Raw genomic sequence first — 24,303 nt, forward strand, 5'->3', positions numbered from 1 at the left:
CTAACCCAGCCTTCTTTCTGCATCCAATGGATGGAGGACTTCCTCCCAGTCTTTTCTGTATCTTCTCATTGGAGTGTTGCTTTAAGAGCAGGTGGCCTGCGGCATATAACTGTCACAGCACTTCCCATCCCTCACCCACTCTAGCAAGGAGCTAAATATATATATAGATAAATAGATACACATACAGTTGGTTGCCACCCACAGCCTACAAACACTTCGTAAAGTCCTATTCAAGCCAGCAGTTGACTCCCAGGAACAGGGTAAGCTGTCCCGAGTCATTCTCTCAAATCAAATTGGCTGAAGGAAGAGAACAAGGTAAGAGATGGGGTTTGGTTGGTTTTGGTTTTTGGAAGGGCTGCGGCACAAGATGAAGTGAGAAGAAAGAGCCAAATTAGATTACCAGTATCACCCAATCAGGAAAACCAAGTACTGAAGTCATCAGTATGAGGCATAAAGAAGGACCATAATTATAAGTTCTTTCCACCTAAAAAGCAAATATCAATCTTCTCCATCAGAGATTAATACTACACAGCATTAGTGAAGAAGCAATTTTCTGGACTTTATATAGAAGGAGTGTTTGAGATTACATTCCTTCTACAGAGGCGTTCTTACTGGGATTTCTGTTAATGATGGTGTTTCCTGTTTAGCATAGCACAGATTCCTACTTAGAAATTCCTTTTTTGAGAAGTAATAGAAAGATGCCATCCTTTGCATTTTAAACAGAGCTACTGTCAGCTGGTATGGAGCACAAGGCAAGAGGTGCGATTGAAGATCCACTTCTTACATCTTCCCACAAACTGTTACCGCTTTCTTTCAGTTTTTCAGTGACAAATTCAAATAGACTGAGCAAGATAAAAGATGAAATGAAAAACATTTATCTGAATGGTGTTGTTTATTTTAAAAATAACACTGTTCACAAATCCAAGTGAAAATAAACAAATATAATGGTTTCAGGACACTACTTACATTATAACTCTCCACCCTTATTTATGTGATCGGTATCTTTGCTATCATTTATCCTCATCTGACAAATTGTGTTCCCTCATGGCATTTCCTGGGTTTTCCAGCATGACTGAATGATATTTGGAGGCCATAGATTCTATATGTTGATAGGGTTCATTATTATCTGTGGTGTCCTATGTCCATGCAAAGCCCAGGAACATGTTCACCTTGGATACAGTGATCGTACTATACTAAGTAATTAACAGTGTTAATACAGATGAATGAAAGTACACAACTTAAAACTGATCATCAGTCACGCATCTCAGTACTTGCAGGCTTTCATATTAGCAAATGTTCCAGTTAGGGCCTAGCAGTACTGACCTTGTTAAACAAGTTGTATTTGGCCAAGTCTGAATCATATTAGTAATTGTTGGTGCTTGTACAAGACTTGAGATTTAACACACAGGACAGTTTATTCTCTGGTCTGTTCAGTCTCCAAAATGTTGTAATGTGTTTGTTTGCTTGGTTTTTCATTGTCCAGGTCTTTGTAGATCTGGCCTCTCCTAAGGAATGAAAAATGAAATAAATAGAATCATAGAGTTGGAAGAGACTGGAAGGGCCATGCAGGAAACCCCATGCAGGAAACCCCATGCAGGAAACCCCATTAAAGCACTCATGATATATGTCAGGCATCAAAAACATGCATGTATTTCAGGTAATGTCATTGATTCAGAAGTGTCACTAGGGACATTTCCTCTTTTTTTTTTTTTTGTAACACAACCTTTATTCTGTTCTTTTCTGCTTTCTGACTAGGATCAGGGAAATATTATTTTCCATTGGTGACACTTAGGGTTACTCATCACAGAAGAAGGAGAGCAGAACACAGCCATGGTGAGGAACATAGATGATTTTGATTTTTGTCTTCCATCGCATCCTCAGTCCATTTTGGAAGGGCTTAAGACTTTACGCTCCAACCCCAAATTCTCAGATGTCACCTTGATTGTTGGGGGACATGAATTCCTCTGCCATCGTAGTATTCTGGCCCTCTGTAGTCACTACTTCAATGCCATGTTTGCTGGTGACTTCCTGGAAAGCTTTTCAGCCCGGGTAGAGATCAAAGATGTGGATCCTGCTGTTATGGAGTCCTTAATTGACTTTGCTTATACGGGGAAGGTGACCATCAATCAGGGAAATGTAGAGGCTCTGATTCGGACATCCAATCAGCTCCACTTCCCCACCATCCGGAAAGTTTGCAGCCGGTACTTACGACAACAGATGGATGCAACCAACTGTTTAGGAATTTGTGAGTTTGGGGAGATGTATGGCTGTCCAGAAGTATCATCCAAGGCTTGGTCATTTCTGCAGGAGAATTTTGAGCTTGTGTCTCAACAGGAGGAGTTTCTTCAGCTATCCAAAGAGAGATTGGTGACCTACCTGTCCAACAATCTACTACAAATGCAAGAAGAGCAGAGCCTGGTTGAGGCTGTGCTCAGATGGGTGAAATATGAAAAATCTGCTAGAGCCACCCACCTTCCCGAACTCCTTGATCTAGTGCATCTGGTTTCACTGCCAGATCAGTATCTGCAGGACCTCTTATCACTGGAACCACTGATTCAGGAATCAGAAGCTTGCAAGTCCATCATCACCAGACACCGCAGCACGGTCAGTTCTTGGAGACACCACAACTCCTTAGACTAGGTTTCAATCCTAAAATTAGAAAAGGTGCCATATGGTCCAACATCTATAAGAAATATAGGGGTTTCTGTAGCTGGAGAATATTCTTCTTACTATGCAAAAAACCATCATCAATATTAAGCGGCTACAGTGTATGGGATGTTTAGCTGAAAGTACTGTGAACTAGCAGCCGTTTAGACTTTTGGCTACTAACCTGAAGAGGCTGAACCATGAGGCTGGCGACTCCTATTTCTGTGGAGTTGTGAATCCTCTTCAGGTTTTAGTGTGAACTTTAATTGTTTCACCTTCAGTTCAGTACTGTGGATAGCAGCATTTAAAGCCTGGTCTAAAACCAGCAGTAAATTCAACAGTCCACTGACAGCAGAGCCACCAGTCTTCTCTGAGTACCCTTCTACACAGTCATATAACCCAGAATATCAAGGCAGATAATCCACAATATCTGCTTTGAACTGGGTTATCTGAGCCTACACTGCCATATAATCCAGTACAATTTGGATTTTATACAGCTGTGTGGAAGGGGCCTGAGAGGCTGAGAAACTAGTTGTGGGGAAACAGTGTGCTCATTTCTTCTTCAAGAAAACTCACTGTAGTTAATTAATCAGTTATGGACTATTACATTTGATAGTTAGCAGAAGACTGGAGAATTCCTGTACATTTCCTGCTCAGTTTTCTCCTCCCTCCATCTGTTACAAAAGCAAGGGTCTTTTCTCTAGTTTTTCACAAATTAATAGCCTCCAGGAGATGGGGAACATTTTCCCACCTGTTCACTGTAGAAGTTGGGAAAAAGTCATTCATCCAGATTGCCCTCTTCCCTCCTTTGTCTCTTCCATATCAGATAAGAGTATTGATATTTATATATGAAATAAGTGATTACTAAATAAAAGTATATTCTTCTATCAAAGAATCAGTAAACCCATTTCTCATATATAAATATCATGCCACACTTTAGATAACAATTTGAATGAAAGCAAGGGTTGTATATAGTTAGAGACCTGCTCTAGTGAGTTGGGTTGAATAATTTATTGGTCCACAAAATTCAGTAAGTGATGCTGAGCCAGTTACTCTTTTCTGATACTGTCTTATTTCATAGTGTCATGGGGGGAGGGGGGGCGCTAAAGGAAGATGGGCTGAAGGAAAGCCATGTATGTTTCTTTGAGCTCCTTGTGAGACAGGATGACAGGAAGAGGAGAAGGAAGATGCCTCCAACCTTTTGTTGAAGCACCCTGACCTACCGATTCCAACAAATGTAATGATATATCCCATAGGAACTTTCTGTATTTTTTTTTATTGAATTCCATGATATCACTTTTATATATACTGTGGACCATATAGGAGAAGGAGGCAGAGGAGGATGAGAAGTTATTAGCTCTCAATGTTGTGACAGTGGTTTTCTATCATCTCTTAGGTAGAGAACAGACCTTTTGTCCAGCAGAGACTAAAAGCCCTTCCACAAAAGCTTGAGGAGGTGCTGGTGGTGGTGGCAGGTAGAGCTTTGGAAGAGGATGATGAAGAAGAAGGACAATCACCACCACCAATTTCCAGGAACTTTGCCTTTTATAATACCAAAAAAAGTAAGTGTCTGGCATCAAATAATGCCAGAACATCCCCTTCTTACTCAGAGCATCTTTAAGTTGGGGCATAAAAACACTGAACACTGACTGTCATTACATTGTTACACCAAAACATTGTTTCTGGGCACAAGTGTTCTATAAAGCCCTATGTGGATTAGGCCTAGACTATCTGAAACCCCGATTTTCCCAAACGAACCTCCCAGGGCTCTAAGATCTACAGGAGAAAAGATCTACATGGACTCACACCACCATCACAGGTTCGCGTGGTGAGGATATGAGAGAGAGCCTTCTCTATGGCTGCTCCCACCCTCTGGAACTCTTTTTCACAGGAAGCTAGTCTGTTCCCATCCTGGCTCTCCTTTCTCTGGCAGGTTACTGGCTGTTAGGAATTGTGGGAGTTGAAGTCCAAAAAACCTGGAGGGCCCAAATTTGCCCATGCCTGCTCTATAGGGTTGGCCTAGTGCTATCAACAATTTTATAATGTATTTTGTTAGTCAAGGAATTAGATCTTTCCTTATACTGTTCATCATAGAATAATTAAAAGAAATAGAAAGATTCATATACTTTTTTTAAAAAAAATAGTTTTTATTAAGTTTATATAATATAAAAGGGCCAGTGATTGCCCGAACAAGCATACATACAAATATACAAACAAACATACAAAACATCAACACTCTGTGAAATAAATACCCACGAGAATCTGCAATATATCCAACATTCTTCATTTCACATTTCCCCTGTTATGGTACCTGGTTATTTCTTTTCCTCTTCGGTCTTGTAGTCTATTTTATTATAAAAAACCAGATTTTCATTGGAGTCTAATCTTGTCAAATTGATCTCCCCCCCCCCCCCCGTTCATATACTTTTAAATCAATTATATAAAACACTTTATATGATTCACACCCATATTGTGTAAGAGGAATGCTAATATTGGCAGAATCAACCATGGCTTAGACTTAAATCTGGAATTATGTAGTCTCTGGCAAACATGACATTTCCAAATGATGTCATTGCTCTACGTTTCTTTGGCGTTTGTCACTGCAGAGCAGCTGCCTTCATCCGAGGCTGACGTTGCCATCAGACTGTCAGACGGTGGGGGGAACGAATTTAGAGGGGAGGGAATAGCAATCTGAGTGAGACCTTTGGCATCTTTGGCACAGTCTGGGCAAGATGATGCAATTGGAGTTCATTTTCACAACACTGTGAACATAGAAACAGTTAATGACCATATATAATTACCTCTAAGCATATGCAGCTATGAGCACAATGATTCCAATAAGGAAATTCTCAGATTTTTCTCACCAAAGTAATGTGGTTGATTGGGAAATCCATAAGTGAATCTTAATTTTACATTTGCTCTAACTCTATTATGACAGTTTGTCTGAAGGCAGAATAGTGGTCTAATTAACACTGCAGTGGTGTTTCTTCTTCATTTACATAGCCCATCAGGATGGTATCTGTATTCTTGGGCACACACGATGATAAAGAACAGGTGCCCAGGATGCCTAAGACCCACCTTTCTAAGGACATTACAAAGGAGGAGACCGTTCTTAGAATAATGAAATACTCACACTGCTCTGAGACAATGCTCTTTTTCAACACTTATACCAAAGAGAAGTGGAACTGACTGTAATATATGAATATTTTCCCCACAGTGAAGGCTACACATACATTTGAGGTTGCAGACAGCCAGTGCCAGAGAAGAATAAGAGGGCAGAATTGGCCCTAAATTCTTCTCCTTTATTTGTCATTTTCCCTACACCTTGGTCTTCTCTAGTAGTTAATAAACTGAATTGTTCTAGATAGTGATGGATAGAGCTTCATATCATCTCTGGTTATTGAACACTATGGCTGAGGTTGATGGGAGTTGTGGGGCTCCAGATATTGGAACTCCAGTTCCTACCACTGTTGCTGGTCTCGTGAAACTCTCTTATAATGCTGCGGCAACAGGAATGTCAGGAGAGGAGAGGGTGACTACACATGGAAGATTATTACTACCACATCAGCTACCACATCAGCACACCATTATTAAATATGGTTTTCTGTGGGTGAGCAGATGGCAATTACTGGATGGCATATGTTCTGTATCAGAAACTAGAGCTGATGTGGTCTAATGCAATTTTCTGAACCAGCACTCTAAATAATCAAACCTAATCTAAAGCTGACCAAAAACTGATTCATAACCCTTTTGGTACTAATGTTGTAGAGTGGTCCCTGGTCAAGTGGTCCCTGGTCAAAAAAAGGTTGGGAACCACTGGTCTAATGTAAGCCTCTCCATCTGTCATTTTGATTTATCCATTTGGCTGTCTCTCCACCATATGAGTTTAGTATTTCCAAGTCTGAACCCGGTCTTTTCCTCCCAAGCCTTCTTCTTCTCATTGCCTCTCTTTATCAGTTGATAACAATTAGCAGTCCTCCATTTGACGGTTTTATCTTTTTCTGTTCTTCCCTCTTCTTTAACCATTATATTCAGTAATTTGCCAAGCTGTATCACTTCTCTCTACATTCATGTAGTCCACAATTCTCACTTTCCTGGTCCAGGAATGAAGGCATCTGTGCAGAACCACCTTGATCATGTTGTGGAAGGCAAGGATCTTGGGGAAATCAGAGTGGTTAGCCAGTTATAACTGACTGAGGACTGCTTATATTTCATTTTCTCATTTCAGAAAATTGGATCGCTCTGCCAGATTTTCCTGATTATAATAAATGGGGCTTTTCAATGATTGCTCTGAACAATGATGTTTATGTTACAGGTGAGCCTAATGTTTTTCCCAATTAATGTTACCATTAAACTTGGATTTTTTTTGTGCATTCTGCTGGCTTCTTGGATTTATTTGCTTGTTTGGATTTTTATAAGTTTTTTTGGCTGTATGGCCATGTTCCAGAAGCATTCCCTCCTGATGTTTTGCCTGCATTCATGGAAGGCATCCTCAGAGGTTGTGAGGTCTGTTGGAAACTAGAAAATGGGGTTTATATATCTGGAATGTCCAGGGTGGGAGAAAGAACTCTTGTCTGTTTGAGGCAGGTGTAAATGTTTCGATTGGCCACCTTTGGCCCATTTAAACATTCACACCTCCCTCAAGCAGACAAGAGTTCTTTCTCCCAACCTGGTCATTCCACAGATATATAAACCCAATTGTCCTCGTTTCCTAGTTTCCAAAAGACCTCATAACCTCTGAGGATTCCTGCCACAGATGCAGGAGAAACATCAGGAAAGAAGGCTTCTGGAACAAGGCCATACAGCCCAAAAAACTTACAAAAACCCAGTGATTCCAGCCATGAAAACCTTCGACAATACAGTTTCTTTGTTTTTTTCTGCTTTTAAAAAATAATTTAAAATGTACCTCTCAGACTAGACAGTCAACTGACCAAATGTAAATTTAAACAATTTCACAATTTTAATTTCACGTTGCTTATCTGATAATTCAGCAGATTTTTATCATCTTTAATTAATTATTAGATTTGAAGGGTTCTCCAGGGGCCATCAGATCTAACTCTGTCTCTTTGTGTGTATGTGTGTGTATATGTACACTTCTTGACTTATTCATGATAACCCATGAACCTCACAGGATTTCCTCAAGCAATGAATATATAGGCAAAAGTAATATGGATTAATACATTCTAATATTGAAGTGCTTTCATTTCATCCATGCACATGAACTTACAAGCCATATTGTATGAGAACTTTTAGAGAAGAATGTCTCTGAAAATATGGGAAACCACTGTGAATTGTTGTAAAAAATACTGAGCTTGATGGACACAATGATTTGATCTAATATAAGGCAGTATCCCATATTCCTTGTTTCTGTCTTCAGGTGGCTCCAGAGGCTCACAAAATGACACATGGTCCACAACCCATTCCTGGTGCTTCTCCCTGAAGAAGGGTGCCTGGAAATCTATTGCTCCGATGCTGAAGCCCCGAACAAATCATGCCAGTGCTGTGCTCAATGGAGAGATCTATGCCATCGGTGGTAGGCTGTAATTCAGGGCCCTTCAAGACAGACCCTATATCCCAGGATCTGATTCCAGCTTTTCTTTTTTAAACCGGTTTATATGAGTCTGCACTGCCAAATAATCTGGGATAAACAGAAAACCTAGGATCAGATCCTGGGATTTAGGGCCTGTTTGGAAGGGCCCATAGAGAACAAGACACGGGAACGAGAGAGGGCACTGAGGGAAATCTGACACAGCAGTTATTCAGACCAGCCAAGAGATTTCTAGCTGCAGTTCTTTTGCATCCTTCACTAGTGGGAAATGGATGGAAGAGCTGGAAATAAGTGGTATGTCTCACAAGGGAAAAGCTACTAGCAATTAGCAAAGGACCTCCCATGACTGGAAGGTTATGAATGGGTTGTAGACCCACTTGCCAGTCTTTCTCTACAAAAGGTGGGAATGAAGTGAGGGATGGGGGAGAGAAATTCTGACCCTGTGGTTATCAGACCTGAAGAAATGACAGTTATAACAGAAAACCTAGTGTTAATTGATAGAGCAATTTGACAGTCTCTTGTTTAGGTAATGATGGAAATTAATCCTGCTTTGTTAGAAATACAGGTTGCATGAAAGTACATTGCCATGTGGGTTAACAAGGCGCTAATATTGCTCAGTTCATGTGACGGAATACTCCTGTAAGATTAAAAAATACTGTCATATTTCTCACATGGTCTGTAGGCACCACAGTGGACATTGTGGAGGTGGAGTGCTATGATCCTTATAATGACAGCTGGTGTTTTGTCAGTCCTGCCCTGAAGTACGTCAGCAACTTTGCCGTATCTGGATGCCTTGGCAAGCTATACCTGATTGGCTCTTGTGCTGTCAAATACAATGCCTTGACACTGCAGTGTTACAACCCCTCTATTGGTAAGGAACTGAGACGATCTTGATTGAAAAGCTTTCCCAAAATACCTGCAACTTAGGCCCATTGAGTGGCCAAATCTTTTTTGCTTATGTTTTTGTCATTATGGGTCTTGAAACGTAAACCCATCACCTTCCCCCACATATTCACTGGAATGGAAAATGCCTGTTATGATCAGTAATGACTGGTGATCTGGTGTCAATTAGTTATTAAGCTGTTTCAGATGTTATTACAAACTTTGAGCAAGTTGTCTATACTGTTGCTTCTATTTTAGGGGGAGGGTTTAGCACTTTGGATACTTCCTTAAAGTTCAGACTGAAAGTGGGATCAGATTCACCAGTCCATTGACATTCAAATCGCTGGTCATGAAGATAGCGTGTGCAGACATGTATGCTTTTTTACATCAGTGTGATCCATAGCATCTGCTATCAGTGAAAGTGAGGTTCTTAGTGTCAGTAACGTTCTCATTACAACAATATTTTCAAGTGCAGTGTTTCCCTTCTTCACTTATGAGCAAATGCCAAGCATTGTAGGTTTTTCAGGCTGTATGGTTATGTTCTAGATGCATTCTCTCCTGATGTTTTGCCTGCATCTGTGGCAGGCATCCTCAGAGGTTGTGAGGTCTGTTGGAAACTAGGAAAATTGGGTTTACATATCTGGGGAAAGTCCAGGGTGCGAGAAAGAACTCTTGTGTGGTGGAGGTAGGTGTGAGTGTTTCAATTGGCTACTTTGATTAGAATTTGATGGTCTTTAGGTGTCACTTGTTCCTGCCTGGGGGAATCCTTTGTTGAGAGGTGATTAGTTGTTCCTGATTGTATCTTGTCTGGAGTTCCCCTATGTTTCAGTTTTATTCTTTATTTACTATTATAATGTTAGAGTTTTTAAATTCAGGGCACCATTCAGATAGTGCAACATTTATTCCCAAACTCGGGTTGAACACAGTCATGAAGTACTGTAGGAGGAGGAAAAGTTTATGGTGTGCATGTCCCTGCACTGACACACAGCTCTGAATATTATGTATCTCAGTGCTTCTTAAGGTATCTGAATCTGGCATGTTTCTTTCCCAATGTGCCAGGGACCAGTATCGTGTTTGTACTCATTGATTGCAATGTTTCTTTCCTTCATGGAAACTCTCCAGAGACCAGCAGCTGATGGCTTTGGATTGGCACTGGGCCATGGGCAACCATTTTTTGAGTGCTGAATAGCTAGTCCTACATCTTCTTGGCTTCCTTCATTCTTCTGACTCAGTCGTATAATTGCTCATCATGGCTGATAATCCAGTTGAATATATCTACACATGCTATAGAATCAAAGGAGTTCTGTTTTTACAGGTTCATGTGGTGTCAAACCTTGCTATAGTATGTAATAAGGACAAGATCAATAATGTATGGTTGTGTAGAGGATTGGCTGTTCCTTATTATAATGTGATTACGTATTATAATATATGCGAGAGCAATATTATATAGCCATGTAGAGGAGCGGATGATCCTTATTATAATACATAATAAGGACAGGATCAGTAATATAGGGTTATGTAGAGGATTGGCTGCTCCTTATCACAGTATTATATATTATATAATATATATTATAATGCAATACATTATAATACTACTAATACTAATATGATATCATAACTATAAATTTTATATGATATGTAATATTACTAATAATATTGCAATACAATGGTATAGTACAATATAGTAATATTTAATACTGATATTGTGCTATGCTAATAATGTAATATATTGTATGTATATATATCTTGTAAGACACTCTGAGTCCCCTTCAGGATGAGAAGGGCACCATATAAATGTCATAAATAAATAAATAAATAAATAAATAAATAAATAAATAAATGTCACAACCAGACTTTCAAGGCTATTCATTCGTCACAATATTTAGAAACTCTGTTAGTGTCAGTTTATTCCTTGTAACTGGTAAATGTATTAGGTGCAATATGACTCAAGTTCTGTTTGCTTGAGAGGGTCCTTGGATAATAGTCATGGGACATGAGTACACAATATGACAAACAAGTTCAGCACTTCCATTTCTGTCCTCAGTGATGTTATCGAACTGAAATGGATGCTGATCAGCCCCAGCTCATCTCAGCAGGTGATGTTTCACACTACACAAATGTCGCAATATATTCCAATTGCACTGGTGTCCTTCTGTGGAATCCTGGGATTTGTTGTTTGTTGAGGCACTAGAACTCTAAGGATTCTAAATATCCCCCTCTAAATTGCAAAGTCCAGCTAGAATTATAGGAGTTATAATGGGATCATGGCACTATAATTGTGTCATGTGAAATGGTACCAGACCACATTTCAAAGCTTGATGATGCTCCGGAATTTCATAAACGGAGTCAACTTACCTGTTGTTTTTATCTTCCCAACATATTGGGCTAGCAGATATTGTTTTTAGAATTGTAGGGTTTTCTTTTACTATTATGATTTATTTTAGGTGTATTTACTTTTTATCTATGTTGTAAATATACAACCGTGACCAATGCAATGATGGTGATGGCAGAAATGGTGAAGAAATATGGCAAAATTAATAAGCGGAAATGCAGGATAGCCTGCTGTTTCACAGGCACTTGTTTTCTATATTAGGGTTGTCAGGTCAAGACTATCCCAGGCCTTGAAATTCATGGCCAAAATCTGCAATGTAGGGACAATCACTTCTAAGGCTCTGGTGGTATTATAGGGATAGGAGCCCCTGGTGGCACAATGGTTGAAACCTTTGTGCCAGCAGGACTGATGACCGACAGGTCAGTGGTTTGAATCTGGGGAGAGTGGGTTGAGCTCCCTCTGTCAGCTCTAGCTCCCCATGTGGGGACGTGAGAGAAGCCTCCCACAAGGATGGGAAAGCATCAAAACACCCAGTCATCCCCTATGCAACGTCCTTGCAGACAGTCAATTCTCTCACACCAGAAGCGACTTGCAGTTTCTCAAGTCGCTCCTGACATGAAAAAAATTATAGGGATTATGTTAGTAGGGGAAGTCCTCTAATGATGTTATTAAACACGATGCTTTAATGCATCAACCACAGCTGTACAGTGTATGCAACAAAACCACCAAGTCAAATAAATACAAAGAATACAACACATACACATTTTTCAAGGCTGTACTTTTGTCCTGATTTTTCTCCTTTTGCTCTGAAAACTGGAGAAGTGCATTCAGGCTCTGAGAGTCAGAGCCTGAGACTTGGGAACCCTATTCTATACGTATGCAAGCTTTTGAAAATTAACAAAATTGGTTTTAAAAGGCCAAAGTTCTTTAATTTTTTTCTGAAACCCCTGTTTCAACCCTGCTCCATTTTTTGCCTGTTACGTTCTCTTAGGAATTAATCCATTGTTTTTCTAAAATATATTTTTGCCAAGCAAAAACATTATCTTTCTTCAAAAATTATGAAGATTTGCCATTACGACAGATGTATTTCTTTGTTTGTAGATGTCTGGAGTGTAATTGCATCGCCCTTCATGCCAAAGTACCTGTCTGGTCCCCGCTGTGCCTCCTTGCATGGAGCAATCTACCTTATTGGTGACAACACAAAGAAAGTCTATGTGTATGATCCAGATGCCAACATATGGCAGAAGGTAAGTAAATGGGAAGTGGTCTTAACAAAAGTAGAGTAAGATAGGATTAGATCTGGGTTCGAATCTCCACTTAAGCCATAAACTCACTGACTAATCATAAGAAAGTTGCCCTCAGTATAATCCAGAATGAAGTGATATCGTGGAGAACAAGCATGTTTATTTTGGAAAGACCTGGCAAAAGAAAGATCAAATCAAACTAAAATAGTGGTAAACTGGAAAGTCGCAATGCTAAATGCAGCTGTGTTCTTTGCAGAAAGGGCAGAATACAAGTATACAAACAAACAAGAATGCCATCAGCTTCATTTTATTACAGCGTTTCTCAACCTGGGGGTCGGGACCCCGGGGGGGGGGGGTCACGAGAGGGTGTTAGAGGGATGGCCAAAGAACCATCAGAAAACACAGTATGTTCTGTTGATCATGGGGGTTCTGTGTGGGAAGTTTGGCCCAATTATATCATTGATGGGGTTCATAATGCTCTTCGACTGTAGGTGAACTATAAATCCCAGCAACTACAACTCCCAAATGTCAAGGTCTATTTCCTCCCAAACTCTACCAGTGTTGACATTTGGGTATATTGAGGTTTTGTGCCAAGTTTGGTCCAGAACCATCATTGTTTGCGTCCACAGTGCTCTTTGGATGTAGGTGAACTACAAACTACAACTCCAAAACTCAAGGTCAATGCCCATCAAACTCTTCCAGTATTTTCTGTTAGTCTATTCTGTGTGCCAAGTTTGGTTCAGTTCCATTGTTGGTGGAGTTCAGAATGCTCTTTGATTGTAGGTGAACTATAAATCCCAGCAACTACAACTCCCAAATGACAACATCAACCCCCACCCCACCGGTATTCAAATGTGGGTGGGTATTTGGTCCAGTGAATAAAAATACATCCTGCATATCAGATACTACATTTCATAACAATAGAAGAATTACAGTTATGAAGTAGCAACAAAAATAATCTTATGGTTGGGGGTCACCACGACATGAGGAAGGTTGAAAATCACTGATTTGTTGTAATTTTTTTTCTAATGAGACCACTTTTTTGGTAAGCAGCCACATTTTAATTTTTCACATTTACAGCTTGGGAGCCTGGAAATTGGGGTACTAGGAAATGACAACTGGAATGCTTTTCTTGGGACAACCAGTTGTGAGAGGGCCTCAAGGGGTCTCTCAAGGTGCCTATTCACAAGGCATCTTATGACTGGAAGTGCATGTGACCATTATCTCCCAGCAACCCAACCTCCAGCACCTTAGAAACACTTTAGTCCAGAACCAGCCAAGGCTGGTACTCTGTCCAGCACCAGCCAAGGCCCGGAGGGCGGGGAGGAGGAGTGGCAGTGGTCTATAAGGTTTGTATTCCCCTAATCAGGTGCCCCATCCCACAATCATCTACATTTGAGTGTGCCGGCTTCAGGTTAGGTGACCGGGACAGGATAGGGATTCTGTTAGTGTACCGACCACCCCGCTGCACGACAGTCTCCCTTCCTGAGCTAGCAGGAGTGGTCTCGGACATGGCGTTGAGCTCCCAGCGGCTTATAGTCCTGGGGGATTTCAATGTTCATGCCGAGACTGCTCTGTCAGGTGCAGCTCAGGACTTTATGGCCACCATGACAACCATGGGCCTGTCCCAACTAGTATCTGGTCCCACCCATATCGCTGGGCACACACTGGATTTGGTCTTTTCGCAGGGATGGGGTGATAGTATCGGGGTGGAGGAGCTAACCATCGCTTCTTTGTCATGGACCGATCACCACCTGATTAGGTTTAGACTGACTGCTCCTCCCAACCTCCGCAGGGGTGGTGGACCCATTAGAATGGTCCGCCCCAGGAGACTTATGGATCCTAGTGGTTTCCTGACGGCTCTTGGGGAATTTCCCACCTCCCTGGCTGGCGACCCTGTCGATGCCTTGGTCTCTCACTGGAACACCGAGATGACTAGGGCAATCGACACAATCGCTCCAGAACGCCCCCTCTCGAGTAACCGAGCTAACTTGGCTTCTTGGTTTACTGAGGAGCTGGCAGCAATGAAGCGAAAGAAGAGGTGGCTAGAGCGCGTGTGGCGCAGTAACCCGACTAAATCAACCCAAACACATCTGAATACCGTTTTAAGGTCCTACGGTGTGGCAATAGAGGCAGCACAAAAAACATCTTTCGCTGCTAATATTGCATCTGCGAAGAATCGTCCAGCTGAGCTCTTTCGAGTTGTCAGGGGTCTGTTAAATTCGCCGAAAAGCGAGATCCCTGACAGCTCTGGAGCTCGCTGTGAAGCGTTTGCTCGATTTTTCGCAGATAAAATTGGGCGGATTCGGTCGGGTTTTGACACCACTTTACCTGCAGTCTCTGAGAATGTAACGAGAGCATCTGCTTGTCAAGTTTTTTTGGATTCTTTTCAATTAGTTCAGCTTGAGGATGTGGACAGGATCCTTGGAGAGGTGCGGCCTACCACATGCATCCTAGACCCCTGTCCATCCTGGCTTATAAAAGAAGCCAGAGGGGGTTTGGCGGAGTGGGTGAAGGTGGTGGTTAATGCCTCCTTACAGGAGGGCAAGATTCCAGCGAGCCTAAAACAGGCTATTATCAAACCGCTGTTGAAAAAACCATCACTGGACCCCACTCAATTAGACAACTATCGGCCAGTTTCCAATCTCCCCTATTTGGGCAAAGTCCTGGAACGTGTGGTGGCAGCTCAACTCCAGGGATTTCTGGTAGACACTGATTATCTTGATCCGGCACAGTCTGGCTTTAGACCGGGACATGGAACGGAAACAGCCTTGGTCGCCTTGGTAGATGATCTGCGCAGGGAACTGGACAGGGGGAGTGTGTCCCTGTTAGTTCTCCTGGACCTCTCAGCGGCCTTCGATACCGTCGATCACGGTATCCTTCTGGGACGACTCACAGAAATGGGACTTGGGGGTACTGCTTTGCAGTGGCTCCGGTCATTTCTTGAGGGACGGTCCCAGAAGGTGTTACTGGGTGACACCTGTTCGGCTCCACAACCATTGTCGTGTGGAGTCCCTCAGGTATCTATTCTGTCCCCAATGTTGTTTAACATCTACATGAAGCCGCTGGGGGAGATCATTCGGAGTTTCGGACTGCGGTGTTATCTCTATGCAGATGATGTCCAGATCTGTCACTCCTTTCCGCCTGTCACCAAGGAGGCTGTCCAGACCTTGAATCGGTGTCTAGCTGCTGTGTCGGACTGGATGAGAGCTAACAAATTGAAATTGAATCCAGACAAGACAGAGGTCCTACTGGTCAGTCGGAAGGCCGAACAGGGTATAGGGTTACAGCCTGTGCTGGATGGGGTTACACTCCCCCTGAAGACGCAGGTTCGCAGCTTGGGAGTGATCCTGGACTCGATGCTGAGCCTGGAACCCCAGGTCTCGGCGGTGGCCGGGAGAGCTTTTGCGCAATTAAAACTTGTGCACCAGTTGCGCCCGTACCTTGGGAAGTCTGATCTGGCCACAGTGGTCCACGCTCTTGTTACATCCCGGATAGACTACTGCAACGCGCTCTACGTGGGGTTGCCCTTGAAGACTGTTCAGAAACTCCAACTAGTCCAGCGTGCGGCAGCCAGATTGCTCACCGGAGCGACATACAGGGAGCATACCACCCCCCTGTTGTGCCAGCTCCACTGGCTGCCGGTTCAATTCCGAGCACAATTCAAGGTGCTGGTCTTAACCTACAAAACCCTATACGGTTCTGGTCCAGTGTATCTGTCTGAACGTATCTCCCTCTACGTCCCACCTCGGAGTTTGAGATCATCTGGGGAGGCCCTGCTCTCGACCCCACCACTCTCACAAGTGAGGCTGGTGGGGACGAGAAGCAGAGCCTTCTCAGTGGTGGCCCCCCACCTGTGGAATTCACTCCCGGGGGAAATCAGAACAGCACCAACCCTCCTCTCCTTCAGGAGGAGGGTGAAGACATGGCTGTGGAACCAGGCCTTTGGGCAACCAGGCAATTAGACAATGACAACCAAATAAGACAATCAGATGTGTAAGATCGGCAGGATTGTCGAAATGGAACCAAAACAGATCTTTGAGTTAATTGTACACTGATGGGTAGGAGGAAGTTCCAGGTTTGTATTGTTTTTACTGATTTTATCATTTTACTGATTTTATTGGATAATGTTGAATTGTGGGAATTTGTACTGTTATATTTTTTGTGATGATTGTTTGTGTAGCAGGCGTCTAAGTGCGCCTTGCAGCTGTAAGCCGCCCTGGGTCCCCTTCGGGGTGAGAAGGGCGGGGTACAAGAACCCCAAATAAATAAATAAATAAATTAGTCAGGATGCTTTAAAGGTAGATTTGGAGGGGCACCATCTGTTGTGCTTACAGTGATGTGTTGTCAAGAAATGGGAGCGATATACATGGGTTTGCTTGGCAATAGTAAACATGGAAGTGGCTACACATTTCTATGGTCTGTAGCTTTGTTGAAGAGAAGTTAAAGAAGCAATTTATTTGGTTCATTTCTACCCAAAAAGGTGCTCAAGATGACTATCTATATAAATAAAAATGTAATGTTCGTTTGTGGGATTAACAGAACTCAAAAACCACTGGGGGAATTGATACCAAATTTGGACACAAGACACCTAACAACCCAATGTATGTCCTTCACTCAAAAAAATTGATATTGTCATTAGGGAGTTGTAGTTGTTGGGATTTATAGATCACCTACAATCAAAGAACATTCTGAACCCCACCAACGATGGGGTTTGAACCAAACTTGGCATACAGTTCTCCCGTGACCAACAGAAAAATACTGGAAGGGTTTGATGGGCAGTGTCCTTTGGTTTTGGAGTTGTAGTTCACCTACATCCAGAGATCACTGTGGACTCAAACAATGATGGATCTGGACCAAACTCTACACGAATACTCAATATGCCCAAATGTGATGGAGTTTGGGGAAAATAGAATCTTGACATTTGGGAGTGATAGTTGCTGGGATTTAGAGTTCACCTACAATCTTAGAGCATTCTGAACCCCACCAACGATAGAATTGGGCCAAACCTCCCACACAAAACCCCCATCTGGGCCACAGCTACACGTGGCAGGGGACAGCTAGTGAAGCATAAAATACAGATCAAAAACATTGCATCAGCTCAAATAAAATAACAACCTAAATGGCAGAAGACTTAAGCAACATCCAAGCAGTTTGACTCCCTCCTCGTTGTTGTCTCTTTTTACATAGTTTTAAAAAACATTTTCTTATGCAGTGTAACAAAATGCCACTGTTGAACAATGCTTTGATGGAAGAGTCACCAAAACAGATGCTGTGGTTTGATATACAGACAACTGTCCCTATTAAATGGCGCAAAGCCCATTCCTTGATTGAGGATATCCCAGACAAAAGCATGCCATGGCCCTGTTCCCTTGTCCTGTTGGCTTCAGTAAAGCCCTATGTAATGTTGTTGGAGGGTTGGTTTAGGCAGCATCATTCTGAAATCCTGCTGCAGCTGTTCACATGGTGTCAGGGCTCAGCTGACCTTGTAGCACCCACTCCAGTCTCCAGGGCAGCTGCAGAGGGTGCTCTGCCAGCCTCTTCATCTCCCGACATTGATGGAAAATAGTTAGAGCTGTTGGGTTCTCTCAATCTGTTATACTCTTGCCAGAGACCTTTTTAAGGTTCCCACTATAACATCTTAACATCTAACAGCATCTCCGCAAGCAAACTTGCATTCGTATCCAATGAATATTTATGCACAACTCCAGTCATTGCTATTTTTATTGTGTTCTTTACAGGGAGAAAACAGGAGTTAAGATAAGCATAGACAACTCAATCCTGGTATATATAGTGTCTGGTAGGGAGGAAGATGGAGAAATACTGGGTTAAAGTTCTTTTTTAAAAAAATACAGTTCAAAAGACTACAACAAAGCTGTTCTTTTTAATCTTTATTTTTGAACAGATTCCTAACTAGGACACTGTCTTAGGTACATGTTGGAAATAGAAGATAAGGTTCCAAACATTTTTCATATAGCCATGATGTGATTTGACTTATGACTTCATCACACTGAGGACAAAAAGCATCTTCTCTGTGTTTCACTGTTTTGCCAGCATGCTGTCAGCATGGAGTCCCCCAGAACCCATCACGTGAATGTGGGGCGCTGTCAGCGTGGTGGTGGCACAGAGAAATGGAGCCCAGAGGAGCCAGGGAGGAGAAGCTGGAGAAGAAGTGGAAGAAAGCTAGGGACAGCAGGGAAATGTCACGGGAAGAGATCCCATGACGATAAGAGACCTCCGCGTTATGCTGTCCCACAGTTTTCCCCGCTGTCACCCGCTATCCCTTGGCTTCCTGGCTTCAATTTGTTGAGGTCCTTAGTGTAAAAAGACCCCACATAACATTGGTGCCAATCAGACCTGGTAATGGAGAGTATTTCACAAATTGTCTGCCAAAACAGAAAAAAATATTTCCCATGTCTTCCTGAAATGTTTTTCTCCCATTGATGGAAAATGGAGGAGAGACTCTCCAGCAGATATAGGAAAAGGCATTTTTTCATAGATAGATAGATAGATAGATAGATAGATAGATAGATAGATAGATATAGACAGAGTAAGATAAGGCTGTCGGCACACTAACACTTCATCTCCTGTAGAATTTCTCCATCTACTTCAAAATCTTTTAACAGTGCTGCTAGAAGGGCCAAGAAACTTGATTATATTAATTTGCAGTATATTTTCCAATGACTAGAAAGCGTTTACTTTGATTTTACATCCAGCATATTAGAGTCTCATCCACCAAATAAAGACATATGTGTATATGTCTTCTCAAGTTCTCTGTGTACTTCTCTGGCAACCCCATGAATTTCATAAGGTTTTCTTAGGCAAGGTATACACAGAAATAGTTTTGCCAGGTCCTTCCTCTAAAATATAGTCTACAGGACCTGGTATTTGTTTGTGGTCTCCTATCCAAGTATTAACCAAGGTTGACTCTGCTTAGCTTCCAATATCAGGTGCCTTGTTGCTTTTCTGTGAATAAAACCTGTTGGGGTTTCCTAAGTCATGCCACCTAATATGAACTCTAAAAATGAATGATGGTAATGCTTTGTTGGCAGGTGCAGCAACTTCATACGCTGCATGAGAACGGAGGAATGGTACCCCTTGGAGGCAAACTTTTTGTCACGGGAGGCTATTGGAAAGGTATGGACGGTGACTATCAGGTGGAGATGGAATCATATGACTGTGCCAAAGATATCTGGACAAAGGAAGGGGGCCTCCCATGCTTATGGCTCTACCATAGCTCTTCTTCTATTTTTATGGATACCTCAAAATGGAGAGAACCTTTTCTGGGAAACCAGTTGTAACAGAAGAGAGTGGAATCGGGCTCTACCTGTGTTTAGGCACACATCTGGAAAAAGAAGACACCTATTATTGTGCACTGCAGCCTTTGTTGGGTTGAATCAGCTTGAACGGATAACTATAGTCATAACATTAATGGTAAACACATGGGATAATGGGTTTATAAAACTGTCAAGCACTCAGCACTGTGTTAACTCTATACTTCTAAATATAAAACACCATTACACTGAAGGCCAATGAAGTTGAGGATTAGTTCATGCTGTTTACAGATCTCTGTTGATGTCTCTTACTAAACTCACTGCTAGAAACACCTGCAATTTTTAAAAACTTTACTGTTCCTTTTAAAAAGTTGCCATAACTGAAGTTTGTGAGATATCCAGCCATTTTGCTGATATATAACTTACTTGAGCAAAGGCAACCAGTCTTATAGAACTCCGAGTTGGAATCTATTGGTATCATCTATTGCCTAATTGTATTGGATTGTGACCAGTGTTGGAAAGGGGCCAAAAGAAAAGTAGGCCATCTCCAAATCAGGACTAGAAGGGTTTTTTTAATGCTAATTTGAGATAACAGTGGCTAATGTTGTAGGGTGATTAAATGAATTCATCGTATGAGTGCTTTTCAGTGTTGTAGAAGGGTTCTGCCCTTCTTGAGCCCCATGCCGCCCATCATAAAACATAGGCTCATTTCCAATGGGGCTCCATGCTCAACTGGGGCAGAAGAGTCCTACAATGCTGCACTGGGAAAACAGGAGGTTTCTCATGTTTTATTTGAACCACGAGGGCCGAGTGGGGGGAAGCCACACGGTGACACTTCCCCGCGTGTGATGGGGAAGTGTCATTTTGATGAGGTCCTTAGTGACAAATTTCTGGATAACAGAGATGTTATTTTAGGAGTCAGAATTCCTGGTCCTACAGATTCCTGACAGCCTCATACAGCACAACTAATGGTTAGAGTAATGCGAGCAGCAGTCTATCTATATGCCACAGACCACCCATCCCTATTGTATGTTACTATAGTTGGATGCATGTACAGTCACGCCTCTATGCTTGTGGGTTTCACATTTGTGGATTTGATTAAAATAGTATCTTTAGGAATCCCTAGGTCCTCCAGCACAGCCCTATGGTCAACTTCTAGCTCTGAAGGACCTAAGGATTCTTAACTAATTTTATATTTGCAGTTTTTCAAGGTAACTGTGGTCATACTTTTAAATTACTCATTCCATAATAATATGGGAAATCTTGGTAAGATCTTTTAAAATAAATCATAGTTTGAGCTGGAAAGGTGCACATTTTCAGCTAAGCCCCTTTCTGGCTTTATTTAGGTTATATCAAGTTCATGTAAGATGTCTAAAGCAGTGATGAGGTGCCTTAGGACTTCCAGATCTTTCGGCACATAGCTCTCTGTCTTTTAGCATTGGGTCTGGAGGCCCTGGTGGTGCAGTGGGTGAAACCTTTGTGCAGGACTGAAGATCGACAGGTTGCAGGTTCGAATCCGGGGAGAGCCTTTATGAGCTCCCTCTGTCAGCTCCGGCTCCCCATGCAGGGACATGAGAGAAACCTCCCACAAGGATGGTAAAATATCAAAAACAAACAAACAAACATCCTGGCGTCCCCTGGGCAACATCCTTGCAGACTGCCAATTCTCTCACATCAGAAGCAACTGACAAAGCAAAAGCATTGGGTTTGGTAGGAGCTACAGCCCAAAACATCTCAAGGTCCTCCATCTTTGCTCTAGAGAGCATCGGAATCTAACCAAATTGCCAGAGCAAACCTCAGTAGGCGCTAAAACGTTCCCTAGAGATGTTTGATTTTTCGAGATTATGGGGACATAGGATGGGGCAAAGCTGGACAGAGAACCATTGTATACTGCTTTGAATCCCACCCATAGGAAAAAAGTGGGATAAAAATGAGTAAATGATAATAATAATAATAATAACAACAACAACTGATAAAAGCAGACTAATTAAAATTAAGAGAAACCTAACAGGCCTTGTAGATTAGTAGCTTCTTCACAGTCAGCAAGTACATATTATCCTTTGGCTAACCCACCAACCCATTTATATAGTCAGAATTTTTTCAAAGGGATTGCTCTCATGCCAAAATAGGAAAAATACTTTTCTCCCAAAGATTAGTCTCCAGGCTAGCTCCTTATATCCAGTAAAACCCAACTCCAACCTATCTCTTGCATGCCTCCACCCTTAATTGCTTTCACCTGGAAACTCTTTCTTACAGATTACTCAGCCCTTTAGAATTAAGATTTACGTTAACTCCTTCCATCACCAACTGCTAGGCCACCACCAACCACCATCAACTGTGGAACATGATACATGACACTGTACATATAATTAGGGGTGTGTGTGTTTTTGTCTCTCATCAGTTCATGACAACACCATGAATTTCAGAGTTTTCTTAGGCAAAGAATAGTCAGAAGTATTTAATGCCCTGCAAAACCTCAGTAGGTACCAAAACTACTGATGTACACGTCTCTTGATCATTCAAGGGTGGGGAAAAAAAGTTTCGACTAGAGCACAAATTTGTCAGAAATGGCTTCTTTTATACAATCCCAGGAATTTGGCAGAAACAGGTGTCACAAATGTCAACACATTTGTCCAATTTGGAGTTGTCTATTGACTACATTTAGGTATCATTTTACTAACACTCATGAAGGCAATGGACTCGCCTGGTTGCCTAGTGATCAGTATTAATGAAGGATAGAAAAATGAAAGTTTAATATGTTGTTTCTGCTGGAGTAGTAGTGTTATTCAAAGTTCTGCTAATGGCATGCATTTGAAATATTCCCTCCCCAAGGAGAGCAAAACAGCTCCTTCCTTGACATCTTTTTAAAAACAGCTAAAGCCCTTCCCGTGTAAACAAGCTTTTAATGAAGATATTTAATTTGGAATTACATGAAGGCTAATTTTAGGTGAGTTAAGCAAAGTTAAGCATCTGAATTGACAAGTTCCCACAACAATGGTATCTGGTATCTGTTGAATGATTTTGTTTATTTATTCATGTTTTATTGTAAAATCAGCTTTATTGTTTATTGTTTATGTATGTATTGTTTTAAAATGTTGTGAACTGCTTTGGGCCCTACTTCAGGAGAAAAGCTGGATACAAATAAAGAATTATTATTATTATTATTATTATTATTATTATTATTATTATTTGAAACACAACAAGATGAGTCCACAGCAAACAAGATCACTCTGCTGGCTGTTGCATTGGATCACACGTCGGACACTTACCAGGACTATGTGATGTATCGGTGAATAATGCATGCAGATCCCAGTAGGGTGGCCTTTTGCAGCTGACAGACAGTAATTTTGTCAGCGCCAATTGTGTTTCAGTGCAGGCCAAGGTCTTTAAGCACTGCACCCAGTACGCCGATCACCACTGTGACCACCTTGATTGGCTTGTGCCAGAGTCTTTACAGTTCGATCTTTAAATCCTCATGTCAGCTTTTCCAGTTGTTTCTCTTCAATCCTGCTGTCGCCTGGGATTGCAACATCGATGATCCATACTTTGTTTTTTAACATGATTATGAGGTCAGGAGTATTGTGCTCCAAAACTCTGGCAGTCTGAATTCAGAAGTCCCAGAGGAGTTTGACATGTTCATTTTCTGTAACCTTTTCAGGCTTGGGATCCCACCAGTTCTTTGTCGCAGGCAGATGGTTGTTGTTGTTGTTATTATTATTATTGTTATTATTATTATTATTATTATTATTATTATTATTATCGTCGTCATCATCAAGCTGATAAACATTCATTAGATTATGAATGACAACAATGTAGAGGAATTGAAGGAATAACTCAGAGGAGATTATAATTCAAAATAAGCATAGTAAACTTGATAATGGGGGTTTCTGAACAGCAGAATGAATTTCAACAAGCACAAATATTTATTCTGGGTTAGGAGGGAAATTATATTTTTGTTTGTAAAGCCTATCTTTACTAAAATGTATTTGCATAGATCTTTTTAAGATTTTGTACTGAATTTTACATTGTCACAAACTGCTGTGTCTAATAAAATCTTTTCAAAATAAACTAAAAATAATAATCCTAGATAAATCTGCCTGCATTTTCTGTTTATGTATCACATTTTAGTTTGCTTCTTCTCATTGTGTCTTTTTGTAGTTTATAGTGTGACCCTGCCTTTAGCATTTCCCAGTTCATTGAATACTCCAATGGCCAGTTGATTTGCCAAGGCTCCTTCTAGAAGGGAATGTTGATGCTTCAGGCATCTGTCATGCAATCTTTTCCTTTGCCTTCCATTTTTACCAAGCATTATAATATTTTGTAGTGAGTTATGACATCTCACCAAATACTGAAAATACAACTTCAGTCAAGGAATTT

General features: G+C 41.5%; 1 protein-coding gene across 2 annotated transcripts; it reads left to right on the forward strand.

Annotated features, from left to right (window-relative positions):
• Positions 1 to 156: 156 nt before the first annotated feature.
• KLHL30 (kelch like family member 30) lies at positions 157 to 24,028 on the forward strand. Of its 2 annotated transcripts, XM_067465902.1 has the most exons (9): positions 157 to 315; positions 1,484 to 1,657; positions 1,756 to 2,604; positions 4,043 to 4,208; positions 6,875 to 6,961; positions 8,024 to 8,179; positions 8,877 to 9,065; positions 12,510 to 12,655; positions 19,705 to 24,028. In XM_067465902.1, exons 3-9 carry the CDS (start codon positions 1,831 to 1,833, stop codon positions 19,951 to 19,953), a joined length of 1,767 nt encoding a protein of 588 aa, XP_067322003.1. In that variant the 5' UTR covers positions 157 to 315; positions 1,484 to 1,657; positions 1,756 to 1,830; the 3' UTR covers positions 19,954 to 24,028. The 2 variants fall into 2 exon arrangements, with proteins under 2 accessions (XP_067322003.1, XP_060624076.1); XM_060768093.2 differs by lacking the exon at positions 1,484 to 1,657.
• The last annotated feature ends 275 nt before the right edge of the window (positions 24,029 to 24,303 follow it).

The sequence above is a fragment of the Anolis sagrei genome, chromosome 3 (genome assembly GCF_037176765.1).
Source record: "Anolis sagrei isolate rAnoSag1 chromosome 3, rAnoSag1.mat, whole genome shotgun sequence".
NCBI classification, from domain to species: domain Eukaryota; kingdom Metazoa; phylum Chordata; class Lepidosauria; order Squamata; family Dactyloidae; genus Anolis; species Anolis sagrei.